We start from the raw sequence: 20,610 nt of genomic DNA on the forward strand, positions 1-20,610 counted from the left end.
TTTAAAAACTTTTGAATTATTCAAAATAGTAAGAATTTAATTTCTAGCTCTTGGCACAGACGGTTTAAAATAGTCCTATTTGGGAAGACTTTATTATTTGATTTTTTACTAAGTCCTCAATGCCCTTCAAACACAATCTATATTCTCTACAATAACATAGAATCATTCAAATAAAGTTCGAATAAAATTGGTTCAGTAGTTTCAGTCAGAAGATCTTACACTGAACCAATGGATAACGTAAGTCAAATATCGTTGGGCAAGCTACTTTAAAAATAACAGTTGGTAAGAAAATTTTGGGCCAACATTGGGCCAATAACACCAAAATGACAGTTGGTGGAAAGTCGTTGGGCCAACAAGGGGCAAATAGTGTCAAAATAACTGTTGGCTGCGTTTTGTTGGGCCAACAAGGGGCCAATAGTGTCAAAATAACTGTTGGTTGTGTTTTGTTGGGCCAACGTCGGTTTCTTGTTGTGCTGCCAACGCCAACTATTTACCAACTGTGCCAACCAATCACCAATGTTGGCCCAACAAAGTATTGCTATCTGGGATGCAACATGCAACACGCAACACGCAACATGAGGGGGGATAGGACCTTTATCGGGACTCCGGGATTGGGTGTTTTTAAGCTCGGGATTTCGGGATTGACCCTTTCGGGATCCGGGAATCCTTTTTTTCGGATTTCGGGACGTCGGGATTTACTTTATTTAAATTCGGGACCTCGGGATTTCGTTTTTTTAAGTCCGGGATTTCGGGATCAGGACCCCTCCTATCCCCCCTCCAACATGCATACTAGTCAATTTCCTTTTTTACAAGCAGCTGAATCCGTTCTAAACATTCCCCATATATACTGCCATATAATAGTATGGGTTTAATTGTATGATCATAAAGATGTAAAAAAAGTGGCAATACTAGGGTTAGATGATGACAAGCATCTCTGTAGCTCATATTCAGGTCTTTCGGATTTACGTTCATTGATTCGGATTTACAAAACGTTTTTAGATATATCTAAAATGGTTTTGACGGGGTATAATCCATAGGAGTTTCGTCCATTTACGACCTGTCCTAAAATATATCGTATTTTTTAAGTTTGAATACAAATTTCTTGATATTATAACAAAATCTAATCAATATGTGTAAGAAAATTTAATGTTTTTGGATTTAGAAAAAAATACTTTGGATTTGAGACTAAGAATTTATTTCCGGTCTAAAGCGAAAGCACGCCGGCAACAAATCAGCCTTCCCGATCGATAAAAAGGGCCTTCAAGTCCTAAATATAATTGTTGCACTTTTGTAGGTGCATAACAATTGAAAATGCCTGCACGAGGTAGAAGCCGTGGTAGTATGTTCGTCATCTGCGACGTGTGTACCTCAACAATATCATCAGGTATAAAAAGAAACTTATCGGTGACCCAAAAAAATGTAAACACTAAACCAGTCCTACGAATAATGACGCCATGCATATCTATATTATTTCTTTTGCTTTGACGACTTTATATGAGAAGGCTTTTGCATGCTAAGTAACCAAAAGCGATAAACATTATAAATAGACACGGTTATCTGGACTACAAATTTATGTAAACCAAAACATTACTAATTTTCTAGGGATCTGTAATAAAGTGAGTTTCATTTCATATTTGAACATCATTTCTTGAATCATGATTTTCCCCAGAAAATATAGTAAATTTTTCATGTCTTTATGACATTGTTTACCAGATGGATCCGGGCCTGCATCCCTGCAATGTTATATAACAGATTCCAGCCCGAAAATCTTGGCATTTCTGCCTTTGAAATATCGGCAAGTTTGTATTTCTTCCATGAACAGGAAGTTTAGCAAGCTGTGTAAACTGTCCAATTAAGAGCATACGATACAGTTAAAGGGGAGGTAATGACGTTGCGAACGTAAATTGTTATTTTCGCGACGTCAAACCATGACTTATCGGGAAAACATTCAGTTTTTGACTGATTTTTATCATTCTAACTTATTTAACTTGAAAACGAGTTCATGGACCACTCTTTTTTTTAAATGCCATTTAATTTGATTACCCGAGAAGATTATGTGTGCCAATTTGCATGAGAACTTAAATAGTTGATTTTTTAAAAATTTGATAATTATACAGCACAAAATGAAGTTTTTTTCTACATTCATGAACATTTGATAAATATGAATAAACTCATCATAGATACTAGGCCTAAATTTAGTATATACGCCAGATGGGCGTTTCCTCTAAAAAAGACTCATTTGACTCATATGACATGTTGTATGAGTTATTTCTGAATAAAAAATATAAATTTTTTCAGATATTTATAAAATACTGAAATTACAAATTATTTAACAAAAAACAACTTGTGTTTTTCTTTTAAAACAAAAAAGTTATGGTTTTCTTTTGAAAGGGAAAATACAGCCAAAAATCTGAATTTTGAGCAAATAAACAAAATTTAGACCTCATTTTACTCTTAAAGAAGCACATGAAGGTACAGTAATATTGACTATGTTGTTTGCCTTAAATTAATGGAGAATAAGGGCTTTTTCCCCTGGAGAAAAATCCCCAATTTGAAAAAAAAATGGCTTAAATTATTCCTAAAAAGACAACTTTTTTCCCAAACAGTGCAGTCTCAGTAGTAATAGTGCACAAATACAAACTGAAAAACACTCATTTATACATTTTTCATGCCTAAAATAACTATATGTGCAGATTTGAGGGTCTATTTTTGTATCATCACTGACAAAAAGGGATCTTATTTCAAAGCAGGATTTTACTCTTGAAAGGGGTCTGTCAATTAAAGTTTCAGTCAAATTGATACTGTTATCACTGTATAGTAACCGGTACGTCTAAACACCACCAAGGCCGCCTTGGTGCACTAAGCTTCAGGAAATGCACTAAGCCCATGATGGACCAGTCAAATAAGCACCAAGGTCATTCAGTACGATACAGATTTGAAAAAAGAGCATATATTTAAATTTTGGTGTAAATATATTAAGAAATAAAGAGTTATTAACATTTTATATGGCACGCACCGATTTTGTGTAATGTGTCCTGTTGTCATATTGTTGATTGAATCCAATGAAGCTTGACGAATTTATGAATACTGCACTAAGGAAATGAAACAAAGGTTAAATATGTACCAAGATCATTAATTAAGATAAATTATTATATTAAAAAAAATATGTTAAAAGTTGGTTCGATGATATAAAGAGATTTAAAAGTTATTAACATATTTAACGTGACACACGCTCTACTTGTGTAATGTCTGATCATTGCGTTATCTTGTTAATTGATCCAATGAATTCTGAAGGATTATTTTTTTTGTTCCTAATTACATGAATTAGTAATAATAAAAGGGCTGTTGATCTTTTCTTTGATGCTTTGTTAGAAAAAAAATATGTTTCTTTACTTCTTCATGGATCAGTGATTTTATTACCTGGTTAATTACTGGCACATGCCGTTGGACAAAACCTTTGATGACAGAAAAAATCAAATTACGACTTAACTACAATTTTTAATGACTAAAAAATTCAGATACATTATCTTCATGTACATGATTTTCTCAGATCGTGTCATGTGCATGACTTTTAGCTACAGGTAAAACAGCATTAAATTCTTCTTGTATATATACAAGAGTACCTATATATGTTGTATTTACTTTTTAAAGTTATATAAATATACAACATGTACAACATGTACAATGTTTCGATCTTTTTTTAGCTGAAGAATATGATAGACACATGGCTGGTAAGAAGCATAATGAAAAGTTACAGGCATATTTGGAAAAGAAAAGAGTGGCTGAATGCAGTATATTTGTTAAAGGTTTTCCTCCCCGGACAGAAGAAAATGAATTAGTTTTGTATTTTCAAAACTTTGGACCAATCAATAAAATTGTGATGGAGACACATGAGAAAAAGAAGGTACACATGTATTTGTTATATTTGTATCCATTATCAATCTTTGTTTTACCCCAATGAATATAGCAGCTGCGTCAACAAGAAAAAACACTTTCAGCCAATAATAGAATAATGCTATTAGTTTTCATCACAAATTGACTCGCAAGGCTGTGATAAAAATTAACTGTTCAGCTGATTTTTCAAAGAACTCTTAAAACTTTCTAAGAAGTTGATTAACATAAGAAATATATCATTGTTGGTTTCTGTTAGGTTGTTGTTTTATAATCTATGCTTTCTTTTCATTAGTTGCCAGCCAGATTCTGCATAATAGAGTTTGGTTCTAAAGAAGGTGCTACAAAAGCTGTAGAATATGAACCACACATTCTGAACAGCTCTCGGCTGACCGTTCGTCCTAGAAGCTTTAGGGAACTCAAATTGCAACCTTACTTCCCTTGGGAGAAGGAGAAAGAAGAGAAAGAAAGCAGAATGTTGCCCTGGAACAGAGGAGAAGAGGATGAAGATGTTAATGAGATGGGACCTGGTCCTGGATTTGGAGGGCCACCACAGTTACCTAGTTTACTAGGTGCTGGGCCTGGTCCATTTAGAGGGGGACATCCAGGGGATGAACAGTTTTACATGGATGATAATTTTGACCAGGGTGGAGGCTTTGGAGGAGGAGGGCAATGGATAGAAGGAGGAGGAAGAGGAGGTGGATTTGGTGGACGAGGTTTGTTATAAAATTCCCCATTTAATAAGTTTGCCTTACCAGACCAAAACTGTCAAGTGAGCTATTCTCATCACTGTTCGTTGTCTGTTAACTTTTACAAAAATCCTTTTTCTCTGAAACTATTGGGCCAATTAATTGAACCAAAATTATCATTGTGATGTCTAGTTTAAAATTGTGTTCCCAGATCCTTCCTGCTAACCAACAGTAGTTATTAATGGCCATGTGCCGAACAGCATGAACAGTGATGAAAATTTAATTGTCTGTCTAATTTATTTAGAATGTCCAAACAGTGCATTTCTGTTTAATTGAGCTTTGGAGATGGCATTTGTAACAATTTTGGTTTCTTGATCTCTATCTTTTACTTTTAGTACACTTGAGAGCAGTCATTGCTTTAATAGTGACATATTGGATGATACATTGAGTAAGTCATTATAGATTGTAAAATATTCATTCAGGTAAAAAAAACATTTGAAAAATGTTTGACCAGTATGTGCTCCATTGGTTTTATTTAGAAGCTCTTAAAACTTGTTGTCTTTGGTTTTTAATCTGCAAATTTGTGCTTCAATACATAACTTTCATTTTACTTGCTTTTATCTGCCTTTTTTCAAAAGTCTTTGGTTGCTGTTTAGTCAAGGGCACCATTATGGTGTAAATTGGTCTAAATACTAAGTATGTACCTTGTCACTGTTAGAAAGAGTATAGTGGTCATTTGTCGTAAATAACAAATTTAGTGTTCACAACCACAATATATAATGTGCATAGAAAAGTTATTTATTTACCGTGCTGGGTCTGTTTGATAAATTCTTTATGTTTTTGATATCTCTTTGACAGCAATTTCTTGTGTTTAAATGTTACATCTTATTAATTCATAGGAAGATTTGGTGGAGGAAGAGGTGGACTGTTGGGAAATAGTCCAGGACCAGATTTTGGTGGAAGAGGGGGACCAGATTTTGGGGGAAGAAGGGGACCAGATTTTGGTGGAAGGGGTGGTCCAGATTTTGGTGGAAGAGGAGGCCCCCCAGGTGGCTATCCAGGACCTTCAGGTGGTAATTATGGAAATTTTGGTCGAGACCCACCTACACCTCTGGGACCACCAAAATCCATTTTTGATCTAAAAGTTGGTGAGGGTACTAAAAGAATGAAAGGCATGCCATCTCTGCCAGGTATGGGGAAGAAAGCGAGGAAAGGAAAAGGAGCTGACGACCCACAGGATCCTCTACCTGTTACTATTGTTGAGTTAAAGAAGAAATGCAATGAAAATACTTGTATCACAGTGAGTAAACAAATAATAATCCTGATTAAATCAATCATATGCAGGTAGATGGAGGGACATTCTTTGGTAAACTTTAGCTTTGTCCATCTGTCTATTGAGCATTTCTCATAATAACTAAATGTTCAGACTTCCAACAAGTTTCCTTTTTGTGGCATTTTCTATTCCAGATCTAGAGTTATTGGACTTGATAACATTTCTTTGATTTAAAAAATTTACTCTGACATCAATCAATCAGTAAAAAAGTTATCAAGAACAAATTTAGATTTATTTAAATGCAAAGTGAAACAACCTCTGTGTACTATCATATTCAAATAGTTGTTTGTTATTGTTGAACACACCCTGAATAAGAGATATGATTTTGTCATTTTAGACTAAAATGCGATTTATATCTTTGCAGTATTGAGAAAAATCATGTTTAATCAGACAGTTGATTTTTAGCTCACCTGGCCCGAAGGGCCAAGTGAGCTTTTCTCATCACTTGGCGTCCGTCGTCCGTCGTCGTCCGTCGTCGTTAACTTTTACAAAAATCTTCTCCTCTGAAACTACTGGGCCAAATCAAACCAAACTTGGCCACAATCATCATTGGGGTATCTAGTTTAAAAAATGTGTGGCGTGACCTGGTCAACCAACCAAGATGGCCGCCACGGCTAAAAATAGAACATAGGGGTAAAATGCAGTTTTTGGCTTATAACTCAAAAACCAAAGCATTTTGAGGAAATCTGACATGGGATAAAAATGTTTATCAGGTCAAGATCTATCTGCCCTAAAATTTTCAGATGAATCGGTCAATCGGTTGTTGGGTTGCTGCCCCTGAATTGGTAATTTTGAGGAAATTTTGCTGTTTTTGGTTATTATCTTGAATATTATTATAGATAGAGATAAACTGTAAACAGCAATAATGTTCAGCAAAGTAAGATCTACAAATAAGTCAACATGACCAAAATGGTCAGTTGACCCGTTTAGGAGTTATTGCCCTTTATAGTCAATTTTTAACCATTTTTCGTTAATTAAAGTAATCTTTTACAAAAATCTTCTCCTCTGAAACTACTTGGCCAAATTAATCCAAACTTGGCCACAATCATCTTTGGGGTATTTAGTTTAAAAAATGTGTGGCGTGACCTGGTCAACCAACCAAGATGGCCGCCACGGCTAAAAATAGAACAAAGGGGTAAAATGCAGTTTTTGGCTTATAACTCAAAAACCAAAGCATTTTGAGGAAATCTGACATGGGATAAAAATGTTTATCAGGTCAAGATCTATCTGCCCTAAAATTTTCAGATGAATCGGTCAATCGGTTGTTGGGTTGCTGCCCCTGAATTGGTAATTTTGAGGAAATTTTGCTGTTTTTATTGGTTATTATCTTGAATATTATTATAGATAGAGATAAACTGTAAACAGCAATAATGTTCAGCAAAGTAAGATCTACAAATAAATCAATATGACCAAAATGGTCAGTTGACCCGTTTAGGAGTAATTGCCCTTTATAGTCAATTTTTAACCATTTTTCGTAAATTAAAGTAATCTTTTACAAAAATCTTCTCCTCTGAAACTACTTGGCCAAATTAATCCAAACTTGGCCACAATCATCTTTGGGGTATCTAGTTTAAAAAATGTGTGGCGTGACCTGGTCAACCAACCAAGATGGCCGCCACGGCTAAAAATAGAACATAGGGGTAAAATGCAGTTTTTGGCTTATAACTCAAAAACCAAAGCATTTTGAGGAAATCTGACAGGGATAAAAATGTTTATCAGGTCAAGAACTATCTGCCCTGAAATTTTCAGATGAATCGGTCAATCGGTTGTTGGGTTGCTGCCCCTGAATTGGTAATTTTGAGGAAATTTTGCTGTTTTTGGTTATTATCTTGAATATGATTATAGATAGAGATAAATTGTAAACAGCAATAATGTTCAGCAAAGTAAGATCTACAAATAAGTCAACATGACCAAAATGGTCAGTTGACCCCTTTAGGAGTTATTGCCCTTTATAGTCAATCTTTAACCATTTTTCATAAATCTAAGTAATCTTTTACAAAATCTCCACTGAAACTACTAGGCCACAATCATCTTTGGGGTATCTAGTTTGAAAAATGTGTCCGATGACCTGGCCATTCAACCAAGATGGCCGCCACGGCTAAAAATAGAACATAGGGGTAAAATGCAGTTTTTTGCTTATAACTATGAAACCAAAGCATCTAGAGCAAATCTGACAAGAAGTTAAATTGTTAATCAAGTCAATATCTATCTGCCCTGAATTTTTCAGATGAATTGGACAACTGGTTGTTGGGTTGCTGCCCTCCAATTGGTAATTTTTAAAGACATTTTGCCGTTTTTGGTTATCTTGAATACTATTATAGATAGCGATAAACTGTAAACAGCAATAATGTTCAGCAAAGTAAGATCTACAAATAAGTCAACATGACCTAAATGGTCAATTGACCGCTTAAGGAGTTATTGCCCTTTATAGTCAATTTTTAACAATTTTCATTAATTTGGTAAATTTATGTAAATTTTTACCAAATATAGTTCTCTGTTACTAATGGGCAAAGTTCATGATAGATATAATTGTAAGAAGCAAAATCGTTCAGTAAAGTAAGAACTTCAAACACATCACCATCACCAAAATACAATTTTGTCATGAATCCATTTGTGTCCTTTGTTTAATATGCACATAGACCAAGGTGAGCGACACAGGCTCTTTAGAGCCTCTAGTGTTATTTTAGATTCAGTCACAGATGACATATTTAGTGGATCTGATACAAGCCAGCCCAGAAGAGCTACAACAGAGATACTACATATGTAAAGTCTTGGAACAGGCCCTGTCACCTTTCTTTCCTGGTTTGTATAAAATACTTCTAGAACTGATTGGGGTAAACAGTTAATTGTTGGTCAGCTGAGAGGAATATCATGTATATATTCCTTTCAAGTATAGATAAATGAATATTCATTTTTTCAAAATTATACAATAGACACATTCACATGGCCAAAAGACCATGATTATATAGTATTTACTTTTTAGGGGTCACTGTGAACCAGTTTGGATCCTCTGTAAATGGATTTGGTTTGAAGGGATGTGACATGGATGTCTACTTAGGATTGGACAAGATAGGAATCTCTGTTCGAAGCACTGTAAGTATTGGATTGAATCACTTGTTACCAAGGGTCTGATTGGAGTATTAGAGGGATTTCACATACATTTAACCTGACTGTTATTAAATTCTGATAACTGAAACATAGACCTTAAGTAGATTTTTTCGAAGTCACAATAAATAAACTCCCGTTTTTGTCAGTTCTTCAAAAATCGCAATACTTCTGAATTGACAGTACTTTCATATCATTTCTCTATTTATTAGAATATTGACTTGCCATACACCCGAGACGTGCACTCTTTAAAAAAGACCAGCGGACCATTACAACAGGCAGATGTGGATGGCATGACAAATGGGGACAAGTGCAAATTGATTTCCCGTATACTAATTGAGCATGCTCCAGCCTGTAGTAACACACAGATAATTCCAAGTACTCGCTGTCCAATCATCAGATTTAAGCATGAATCATCTGGAATCAAATGTGACTTGTCCCTTGACAATCAGTGAGTAGTTTAATATGTTAAATGACAAAGAAATCAGTCAAGCTTAATTTTTCACCAAAATATCTTGCACTTTAATTTAAATCTTTTAAGATATACTAAAATTTTCCTGACTTACCCATATTTAGCTCACCTAGCCCGAAAACTTTTTCAAAAATCTTCTCCTCTGAAACTACTGGGCCAAATTAAACCAAACTTGGCCACAATCATCATTAGGGTATCTAGTTATAAAATGTGTCCGGTGACCTGGCCAACCAACCAAGAAGGCCGCCATGGCTAAAAATAGAACATATGGGGTAAAATGTAGATTTTGGCTTATATCTCTGAAACCAAAGCATTTAGAGCAAATCTGACACGGGGGTAAAATTGTTTATCAGGTCAAGATCTATCTGCCATGTAAATTTTTAAAAAATATTTTCCACTGTCACTTCTGGGACAATTTCATTATAGATAGAGACAATTCCCAGGGTTCTCACTAGGAATTTTTCATGGTGAGTCCTGGGACTCATCACTTTTAGAAATGGTGAGTCCCTAAAGATTTTGATGAGTCCAGGATGCATGTAATTTTTTGTGTCCTAATATAATGAAATATGACGAAATACAACTTAAACGATACGTGTTGGGTTGGTAGTTTTTATTATATCAATAAAAATTATGACCTCTTAACAATTCTTAATAGTTATTGTTCAAAATATATACATGAAACAGACTTCATATAAATTATTTATTAATTGTAAGCAGCAAGATTGTTAAAAAGTAAAATCTACAAACTTATCACCAACACCAAAACACAATTTTGTCATGAATCCATCTGTGTCCTTTGTTTAATATGCACATAGACCAAGGTGAGCGACACAGGCTCTTTAGAGCCTCTAGTTTACTCTTAGGATTAATATTTTATTGGAGAGCAGCCTCTGATATTAATCTGTCTATTTTAAGTATCATTCACTGGAAATTGTACAATGATTATATATAATTAGTGTTTGTATAACCATGATTTCTATAAGTAGGGGATACACATTTGTTTATGCATGGCATACTCTCATCACTATTCTTTCTCTTGGTAATGCAGTGTTCCTGCCTGCCCTAAATAGAAGGGTGCACTGTCCTTGGTGCCCTAACCCCTGCCCTTCTGCCCTCCAAAGCAAAAGAATGCCCCCCCCCCCTCTGCCTTTTTCAAAAGATACATTTACCAAATTTCATGCCTTCTGGCATTTTCGGTAAAATTGTTACCTCATTGTGTAACACTAATTAACTGACAATAGGATTAAGTTAAATACCTAATGCCTTTGGCAGTTTAATCACCTCTGTTAATGATTGTTTACTGCTAATTAGTGGATTTAAGATAATTGAACAAAGACTAGATATTTAATACAGAATGAAAATGTCCACATGTTAGCCATTTGTAATGTTTACGTATCATAGCATATTATGTACACATAAAAAAAATTATTTTAAAAATAAAATCAAAAACAATTTAAAAGGCATACATAGCTTTGACTAAATTGGTAAATTGGTAAAAACGTTTTGTTTTATGAGTATGGAATTTTAAGAAGAACCAAAGAAATTTGTATTTGAACATAACAAGATTGCACCACTTCCTGTTTTATTTCTTGTATTAATAATCCTCCTTACATAGGAGCACTTAACAAATGCTTTTATTTTTTAACCATAATGAAGAAAAAAATAACTGTTTATACCTTCTGTAATATATGCAATGTATTATTGCAACAATATAATATGATCATCTCTTGTATCACCTGTTATATTTATAAAACTCCCTACTTAGGAGCACTTTGGTGTGCACTTCTTGATACTTTTTTGTAACAATTTAAATGATTATAAGTTAGGTTAAACACATGTAAATTAAATGAGTTATACTGTGTGAGAGCGTTTTAGATCTGGCAGACCCCTTCTAGAAATTTTCAATATGTTAAATGATGTAAGTCAGCATAAGTTTTTTAGAGTATTCATGTCTGTGTGTTGAAAATAAACCAAATGCATGTAATAAAATTGTTATGTGAAATCTGTTGTTTAGAAATTTTTATTTATTACATTGCAGATATTCTAAGCATATCTTATGGGATTGTTATGTTTTATATTTTACATTTCTAAATTTTCTTTACAGACTTGCCCTACAAAACACCAGGCTTCTTCAGGCCCTTAGCCAGTATGATCCTCGCATAAAGCCCCTGGTTTATGCTGTTCGCTACTGGGGAAGATTAAAACATCTGGCTGGTAATATAAAGACTGGACCCAGAATGAGTAATTATGCCTTGACTCTAATGGTGGTCTACTATCTACAGAATACTAACCCAGTCACCTTACCTACCATTCAGTCACTAGCTGATTTATCATGTAAGTAATTAAGCTACTTAATCTATAGCTACAAATGTATAATCCAGTTACTACTTTACCTATCATCCAGTCCCTGTTTAATTAATCACGTTAATTATGCAAATTATAAAAGAAAAATATTTGAACACAAACTCTTGCAGAATTATTGTGTATATTCACTAGGATCAAATAAAATATATGTGCATAGGGTTTCATAAACATCAAATATTTTGAGCTCTTACCCAAAGTTTTCTTATAAAGATAATAAAAAAAAGTCAATAGATAAGGAGCATTTGAGTAGAAATTTTATAATAGTAACTGATGGAAATTTACTTTACTTACATCTATAACAGTCTTTACCCTTAACTGATAGTGCTACTTTCGTTGATTTCATTCTTAATTACCCATAGACGTATGTGAGATTGACAGGTATTAGTCATGTCAGTGAGAAAATTAAAAAAAAAAATGCTTAGTTTTGGTATATTTAAATTGCTAACTTCATCAAAACGGTTGTGTTTAGCTTTCCTTGCAGTTTGTTGTTTACAGTAGAAAATAGAATTGAATTCAACCCTTGAATATTGTTGTGACCAAAGGGAGATAAATCAGATAATAAATTTAAACCAAATATAACAGTAATTGTCTAATTGTCACAATCAAATTACCTTATATTATTATTACGGAACATTTAGGATCTCTTTGCTAGACTTCCCCATTTTTAGTTCAAACTCAACTTTCAAACAGACCTGAATAAAAGTCTTGAATTGAATGGTAGCTATATGTAGGCCTAATGTTGCCATCACAGCTCAATACTCTTTGGTGTGGGCAAAAGGGAAGCGCTAACTTATGCAGTGCATTAGTATGATCATGTATTAATAATTTCAGCAACCAAGACTATAATAGGACCATGGGATTGCTCTTTTGTGGGATCCAATTTTATCCCACCGACCCACAATGTCCAGACTTGCGGTAAATATCTTATATATAGCTATAGATTTATTGGTATTTTTATACAGAGAAACATAACTTGTAAAAACATAGGATGATATTTTTTATCCTATTTTTAAGCTGACTTGAAAAAGCAGTTATTTTAAATTATCAAAATTTATTCATTTCTAATGATAAAATTATGATAAAATAGAATTTAATTTAAAATGTATCCCATCAGTGCATCCTTGGTAGTAAGCCATTATTAATTACAGATTTAACAATGAGATAAACTATGATAACTTCATTGTATTATTGAGAGGTTTACTATTGATGATGTACATAAGTAATTTTTTTACACCATACACTAACCATTTGTTTTACAGAGGAGCTGTTAGCTGGATTCTTCAAGTTCTTCTCGCACTTTGATTTCAAGGCAAACGCATTATCAATCCGGACTGGTTCAGTTTTACCCGTAGCTAAGATTACTCTTGATAACACCATGAAGGTAAAATAGGCCATGGCAAGTCCTTGAGAACATGTGCCATATGTGTACTATGGCACATGTTAAACATAACTAGGACTTTGATGAAAATGGCTTTTTTATTATTTTTGCTTCTTGTACACACTTCTCCTTTTTTATCCTCCATATCCTGTCAGCATGGTGCAAAAGTGTACAGTTGCACATGCATTACAACAGGATTTTGGCATTAAGAACTAAATTTGTACACATATGGAATTTCCCTATTCTATTTTTGGCATATCTACCTGATGCGTATGTAGAAAATGTGTGCTAACTACATATGCAAAATTGGGTATTTAGACTTTTTCAAAATTTGATTGCACACCTTCCGAAAGTCTTTTATACACCTGGCATGTGTAACATAGTGTACTTGTTACATATGTAAAAACAGGTATGCTTATGTAAACCGTACAGTACACTTCTAAAATACTTTTTTTGTGTGTCCTGAACATGTGTCTCTTAATTGTGTACAGAGATACATGTTAATCAGGCTATTGCTATTTGTACACATATAAATATTGGGAATAAGGGAATGGGCTGCATATCATTGTACATGTTGTATGCTTATTGTAGGCATATAAAGTCATACTTTTGTTTTATACTCAAATTTTTGCTCTGATTTTAAATGTTTAAAACTAGATATATAAAATGAAACAAACTCTTAAAAATATTTGTTCAAAAAGAATAATAAAAGTGGTTGTTTCTTTGAGTTTTTCAACAGGTAAAATAGTTGGTTTTGTGTATTTAATATTTCGTATTAATTTCATCAACATTTTACCATAGTACAACCTTATAAAGTTATAATCATGATAATAGAGTATTAAAATTGAGAATGGAAATGGGGAATGTGTCAAAGAGACAACAACCTGACCATATAACAGACAGCAGTGTTCTAGGATTTTTTTGGCACCTTGACTTACCACGGGTAAGATCAATAAAAAAATTACTTACCCACATCTAAAAGTTAAATCCGCCAACCAATGCCCTTATGGCCGGGGGTCTGGGGTAAATGATGCAAAATCCTGCATTCTAGCCATTTCCTGGCACCTTTTTCATGCTTCAGAAAGTACCCTTTTTTGTGATGTCAAATGATGTTTTGTATGAAGCAATGATGACTAAAGTGTATTGAAAAGTATTTGAAATATATGGCTTAATTGTAACTATATACCTATACCACCAGAAAAGTACATTGAACTATAACAGTACTTCACTGACTTTCATACCAATAATCTACTGTAAAAAAAATAAGGGACTTACATGCAACTCTTTTTAAAAATCAGACATGCTCTTTATAAAATACTGAATATTTTTCAGGCTGATTCACTGAACATTAATGATTAAGGATAAGTCATTTGTTACACATAGATTTTAAATTTAAAAACTTTTATGACATGCTTTAAATTATATGTTGTGAAGTTTGTCTGAACAAAGCTGGATTCGGATACGATTGAATTTTGTACAAAATTAAAAAAAAACGATTTCTTACTAAATTTGACAAATATGTTATAGTTATTACTATGTCATTTATTAAGAGCTATAATAAATGCAACTGTAAGTTTATTTTCCTCCGATGACAAGAAAAAAAATCGTTTATGTCCTGATTTAAGCACCAGTTATCAATCCGGATTTTCCGATTTTACCGACACCGTGACCGACTTTTAGAATGATAGGAGAAGAATGTGGTCTCTTTTGCGCTTGATTACACCTAGTAAACGAGTGCTTGAATAAAAGGGCCGATAGACATCGACAAAATCTTCGATCTTTTATCAAAGTTTTTTCTCGTGATTTAATAAAAATAAAAAGCAGATATATATAAATGGGAAAATTGAAGAGGACCGGGAAATTTCAAGAGTTTTTCGGCTTCCCCGAACTTGAAAATTGACTTACCACCGGGTGACAAAGGCTAAAAAATGACTTACCCGTTGTCCTAATCCACTTACCCCGGGTAACGGGTAATGGGAATCCTAGAACACTGACTGACAACAGCAGAAGGTCACAAATAGGTCTTCAATGCAGCGAGAAATTCCTGCACCCAGAGGCGTCCTTCAGCTTAACGTATTTATTAACTTGAGGACAATTTTGGAATTCAAGAAATTTTATAATTAAGATTGTATGATTGTCTTTTTTATGTTCTCTGTATGTACATTATGACAGCTGTAGCTTGAAAAACAAAATACAAAACTAAAATTGAGTAATATGCCAATATATACATGTACAGTACGCCCAAGGAGTTTGTAATCCCAAACTCCATACTCCGATATTTTTCCTGGTGTAACACCAGGAAACTCCGACATCCCTCCCAAAATTCTCGGAGAAATTTGGGAGTATTCCCTCCGACTTCCGCGTAAATCCGCTACCTTTTGTTTATTGTATTAGCGACATCTCTCCCAGTCTGGTGTGACGCGGTGTGACACCAGGTAATTAATTGCCCTAATCCGTCTGATCTATGCCGGCACGCGACAGTCAAGGTATGTGAGATTTCTAATGTAATTAAACAATTGTATTTCCTGGCTATTGATTATCAGGTTATATCTGATTGCTTGAAACAAATGAAAGATTAAAATAAAAAGCAAAACGTTGTTGTTAATTCTTTCAATCTTTCAATTACACTGTACATTTTAATCAAGTTTTTAAACAACTTTATTTGATTTCGACTTCCGTTTTTTTATCAATAAATAAATATTTAATTTACTAAAAGAGATATAATTGTGCAACAATAAACGGAGAATAAATGAGGGCAGTTTAAAGAAAAATTACACGTCTCAAAGTTTTTTATACTACAAGTAAAAAAGAAAATATTATTCACTATCTGTTATGCTAATAATTCTACGCCATTTCCATTTTACGATTACAAAATAAAAGTTTTAAAATCCAAAACGTTGTTGTTAATGCTTTCAATTGCATTAAAGTTTTATAAAAAAAATCTATACTTGATTATGACCTCGTTTTTTATTTATCGGTAATTTATATAACTTACGAAAAGAGACATACTTGCGTGAAAATAAACGGAAACTAACGCTGAAGGTATAAAATGTGAGCAGTGAGTTTAAAGAAAATTACGTGTCTTAAAACTTGTATATGCAAGTAAAAAAGAAAATACTATTCACCATTCGTTATGCTTAATAAGTCTACGGCATTTTCTCTTCACGATTAGCATTACTTTAGGATATAATACATTTCGGCTACAACAGGAATACTGCTATAGCTGCATCAACTCGTCGTTGCATAATATTCATTTACGCACAATGAATGTAAACTTTTGTGTTGTATTTAGAACCGTGATCTTTAAATATTTTTAAAACAATTAATTGCCGTGGGAAGACGACACGCATCTCAGTGATCAACAGTGCGTGGTTGAACTTGAACTTGACTTCGCTCACAATATTGAATGCTAAAAATAGTGACATCAATTTTGTCCACGAGATTTTTATTTGGCGGGAAAGTATCATGTAACAGTAAACTCAGGTGACCTTTCTGGATAACCGTGGGAAAATTCATTGAAGGTTTAAACTTGCTTTGTAATGATTGACATTTGTGTGCGTTAAGATTGAGGCTCTAGAAGGTCCTTTTACAATTGATTAACCGGATTCTAAATTTTATTCCTTTTCTGAATAAACGAACATCAGCATTTTATTTATACGTTTCTCAGTCAACAGAGGACATAAACCTGGACATTATTTATACTTCCATAGTCAACACTATACATTAATGGTAGATGAAAACAGAATGCATGTCGTTCAGTTCCTGATGGGCGTTGGTGAGATCCTCTGTGAAAATGTGTCGATCGTAAAAATCCGATCCACATTTTTTTTTACATATTTCTTTCTTGTACGATATAATTTCATTTTAATATTCTATAGTATAAATTGTTGAAATACTTTTTTTTATATTTCGCCGAGGACTTTTAACGAGCAGTAAAATACGGATTGCGCCAATCCAATTTTATTTAAAAAAATAAAAGATCAATAACAGATCATAACAGATAAAAAAACACATGATTTTATTTCTTCATATAATTAAATAAGGTTGTGATTATTGTGTTGTGTCTGGGCGGGGAATTATCTCAGTATTTATGAATATAGGGCTGCCACATTGCATACAAAACTATTTGTTTCTTTTTTAAATTCAAATATTTCAAGTCGGTAATCTACCGAGGTAGTGAAACATAATATTTTACATTTCAAAATAAATTGAAAGTAACAGAGTTCACTTGTTGGTCAGTTAAATTAACTCTAGGGTTTGATTTAGATTGGACAAATTACCGTAAAAACATCATTTTGTTTTAAGCCAGTTGATATTAATTATATAATATTAAACTATTAATGATATTGCTCACTGAGTAGGTCATAAAAGGTTCTAATTGTGGTAAAATCATCTTTGTTGAAACTTTGTTGAAAAAACAAAAATTATGACCTGATCGGACTATAATGAAAATACTAAATAAGTGTTTTATTCGTATTTTTATACGTTTTTTTTCATATGAAAATGACATGGGCATATACATACAAGAATAATTATCTTATTTTAAATAAAAATGTCACACTTTTATCTGACAATGAATGGACATTTAAATAACGTATTTTAAAGCACACAGGTGCAATCAAGATCGATTAAATGTACAAAGGTAATAAATCTGGCTAATCCGATTATGTTGTCACGCGTCATTAATTTTCAGTTCATCCGATGTGCAATAAACCAATTAACAGCCACGCGGTGTTGGGAGAGAATCTTTGGAGGAAATTGGGAGTAGAATCCGTGATTCGCGGTGTCACACCGCTACACTCGGAAATCGGTGATAAAAGTTCGCGATTACAAACTCTCTGGGCGTACTGTAGTGTTGGCAAATCAGGGAGAAAAAGTGTAATTGATCTTTTTAATAGCCTGTGATGTATTAATTGCTTTGACTTCATTTTAATATATTTAACATATTTTTTTTAAAACATCTGAAAAAAAAAGAAGAAAAAATTGAGTTTTTATACACAAATTAATCATTTATGTTTATACTACATGTACTAGTGTTAACGTTATGAGATGATGAAAACAAAAGAAAAGTTACCAAGGCACAAAATATGAATTATAATTACTTCACGCTTACTCAATACATCAATATTTGATTATTGAAAATAGAATTTGTTAAACATCTTTCTGCTTTCAAAGAGAGAGAGTTAATTCAGATATTTTTGTGATCTTTTATCATTACCAAAACTATGAGGGGTAGGTAACAAAAAATTGAGAACTTGTATTTTTGATAAATTTTAATAAAATTATATGTACACAAAATTTCATGAAAACATGCATCAACCTTTGCTGTTTGATGAAGGGTTATTGTTCTACATTAACTTTCCTAAAAGCTGTGATTTTTTTTTATTGCAGCTTGCACCAATCAATATCCAGGATCCCTTTGTTCTTGACCACAATGTCACACAGAATATGAACGAAACAATCCGTGAACTGATGATCAAGGAGTTCAACATTGCAGCATACAAAGCAGAAAGATGGCAGGCAATTGAGTTTGCCCAAACCAAGTCGCTTATTGACGTCTTAGATGACAGGGTGCCAGAAGGGTTCGATGAAACTTTGGCACTGTCAAGTATTCCTGGAATAAAGCTTGGAGAATACCAGTTCCTTGTAGAACTGAAAGCTCCAGCATTGTCTCCACAGCTCTTACGGACACTTGAGGCAGAAGGAAACATGTATCTGGCATGGTGTAAGAAAATGATGGGTTTCCTGTATACTGTTATAGAAAAGATAATGATGTTCAACTGTGAAACGGTGTCAACTAACATGCCAGATGTATGTATAAAGTCTAGGAAATATGATCACAGTGCCATGTCTGAGAAAAGCTTAAAGAGAGGTTTAAAGAGGCCTCATTCTGTAGTGGAGGAATCTGGAGATGGGGAGTCATCCATCCAGGAGGAAACCTCAGAGGAAGTACTAGTAGACCCAAGGACTGAGCTGTATAAGAATGCAGAATTTTACATCGATATGAATACGTACATCATGTGTAGAATTTGGGCAGAGCGCAAGAAGATTGGCAACATGCTAAAGGAACGTGGATTCACAGATAGTATGGAATTGGAACAGACCATTTCAGAAAGGCTATATTATGACAACCATTATGAAAACAAGTCCCCAATCATGGAGATGAGGATTATAATGAAATCTGTTATCTTAAACAACCGAGCAGAGATTATGGTAGATGTATCAGGACCTCCAGGCCAAGGAGAGTTCCACTGTGTGTATCACTACCTGAAGAAGTTTACTCTCAAGTTGGCCGAGAAATTTTTTGATGCACAGGAACTACCACCTTTATAAAACAACAGAAATTTTATTTGTTTGTTTGTTTACTTACTGAACAGTTTACTTTAAAAGTAAGACTTTTTGTTGTGGTACAAACAGATGGATTTTGTTATAAATGTTTATTAGATATTTTTTGTTGTATTTACAGATATATTATTCCTAAACAGTTGGACATATTGTTTTTGGAATTTGCATTGAATTTCATTATACCATGTATTTTAAATGCATTTCACAAGAATTTTATAATATTTTTATATGGTCGTGAAAGAAAAAAACCTAGGTTCACATCTAAATTTTTTGTTGGGCATTTTTTAGGAAAGTTTGTAGCTAAAAGAAAGAAGGCAGATTTTTTGCTATGAAAAAAATAAGTATAGGGAGAGGGGTTGAGATTTAAGGGTTTCATTTTATTATAGCCTATACAGAAACTGCTGTTTCTTATATATTTTAAACATTGTTGGTTTTTATAAAAGGTCATATTATCACTGATTTTGTATTTTCTAGACGAAACCGATTTTATTTTTGCAAAAAGAATTAGGTAGACAAGTTTAAATTCTCATACTGAAGTATATATAACTTCTGAAATTTAATGAAATTTCAGCCTTTAATTTTTGGAATCTAAATATTTAGATTAAAAATGAATTTAATTCTAACTGAATCACACAAAGAAAGTGAATTAGCCATTTCAGATTCTGAAGGATTGTGGATAATTTCCACTGTTTAATATGTTGTTGGCCATTTTTAGAAATTATTTTAAAAAATGCTCAGAAGTGCAGAAGTCTTCAGATTTTAAAATGTCTAATTGCTTGAGTAACTTGAATAACTTTTGCTGATAAACCCAAATATATTTTTTTGGACCATTTTCATAGTTCATAAATCATGCAACTTGTTCAGCCCCTTCATGATGATAGATAAGAGTTTTTTATTTGAAGACCTAGCAGAGTAAAAAAATGTTTAATGTCATCAATATTTGTTGATCACAGTAATAATAATAGAGATTGGCAATTTAAATCATCATACATTGTTATATACTTGGTTTTAATATTAAAAAATAATTCCTATA

General features: G+C 33.3%; 1 protein-coding gene across 1 annotated transcript; it reads left to right on the top strand.

Moving 5' to 3' along the window:
- Positions 1-1,175: 1,175 nt before the first annotated feature.
- LOC139512065 (speckle targeted PIP5K1A-regulated poly(A) polymerase-like) lies at positions 1,176-20,610 on the top strand. Its single transcript, XM_071299384.1, has 11 exons — positions 1,176-1,384; positions 3,705-3,904; positions 4,187-4,607; positions 5,480-5,880; positions 8,601-8,715; positions 8,897-9,006; positions 9,231-9,469; positions 11,595-11,824; positions 12,686-12,769; positions 13,114-13,235; positions 18,624-20,610. The coding sequence occupies exons 1-11, from the start codon at positions 1,312-1,314 to the stop codon at positions 19,563-19,565; spliced, it is 2,937 nt and encodes a 978-aa protein (XP_071155485.1). The 5' UTR covers positions 1,176-1,311; the 3' UTR covers positions 19,566-20,610.

This window comes from Mytilus edulis, chromosome 2, assembly GCF_963676685.1.
Source record: "Mytilus edulis chromosome 2, xbMytEdul2.2, whole genome shotgun sequence".
Lineage (NCBI taxonomy): Eukaryota > Metazoa > Mollusca > Bivalvia > Mytilida > Mytilidae > Mytilus > Mytilus edulis.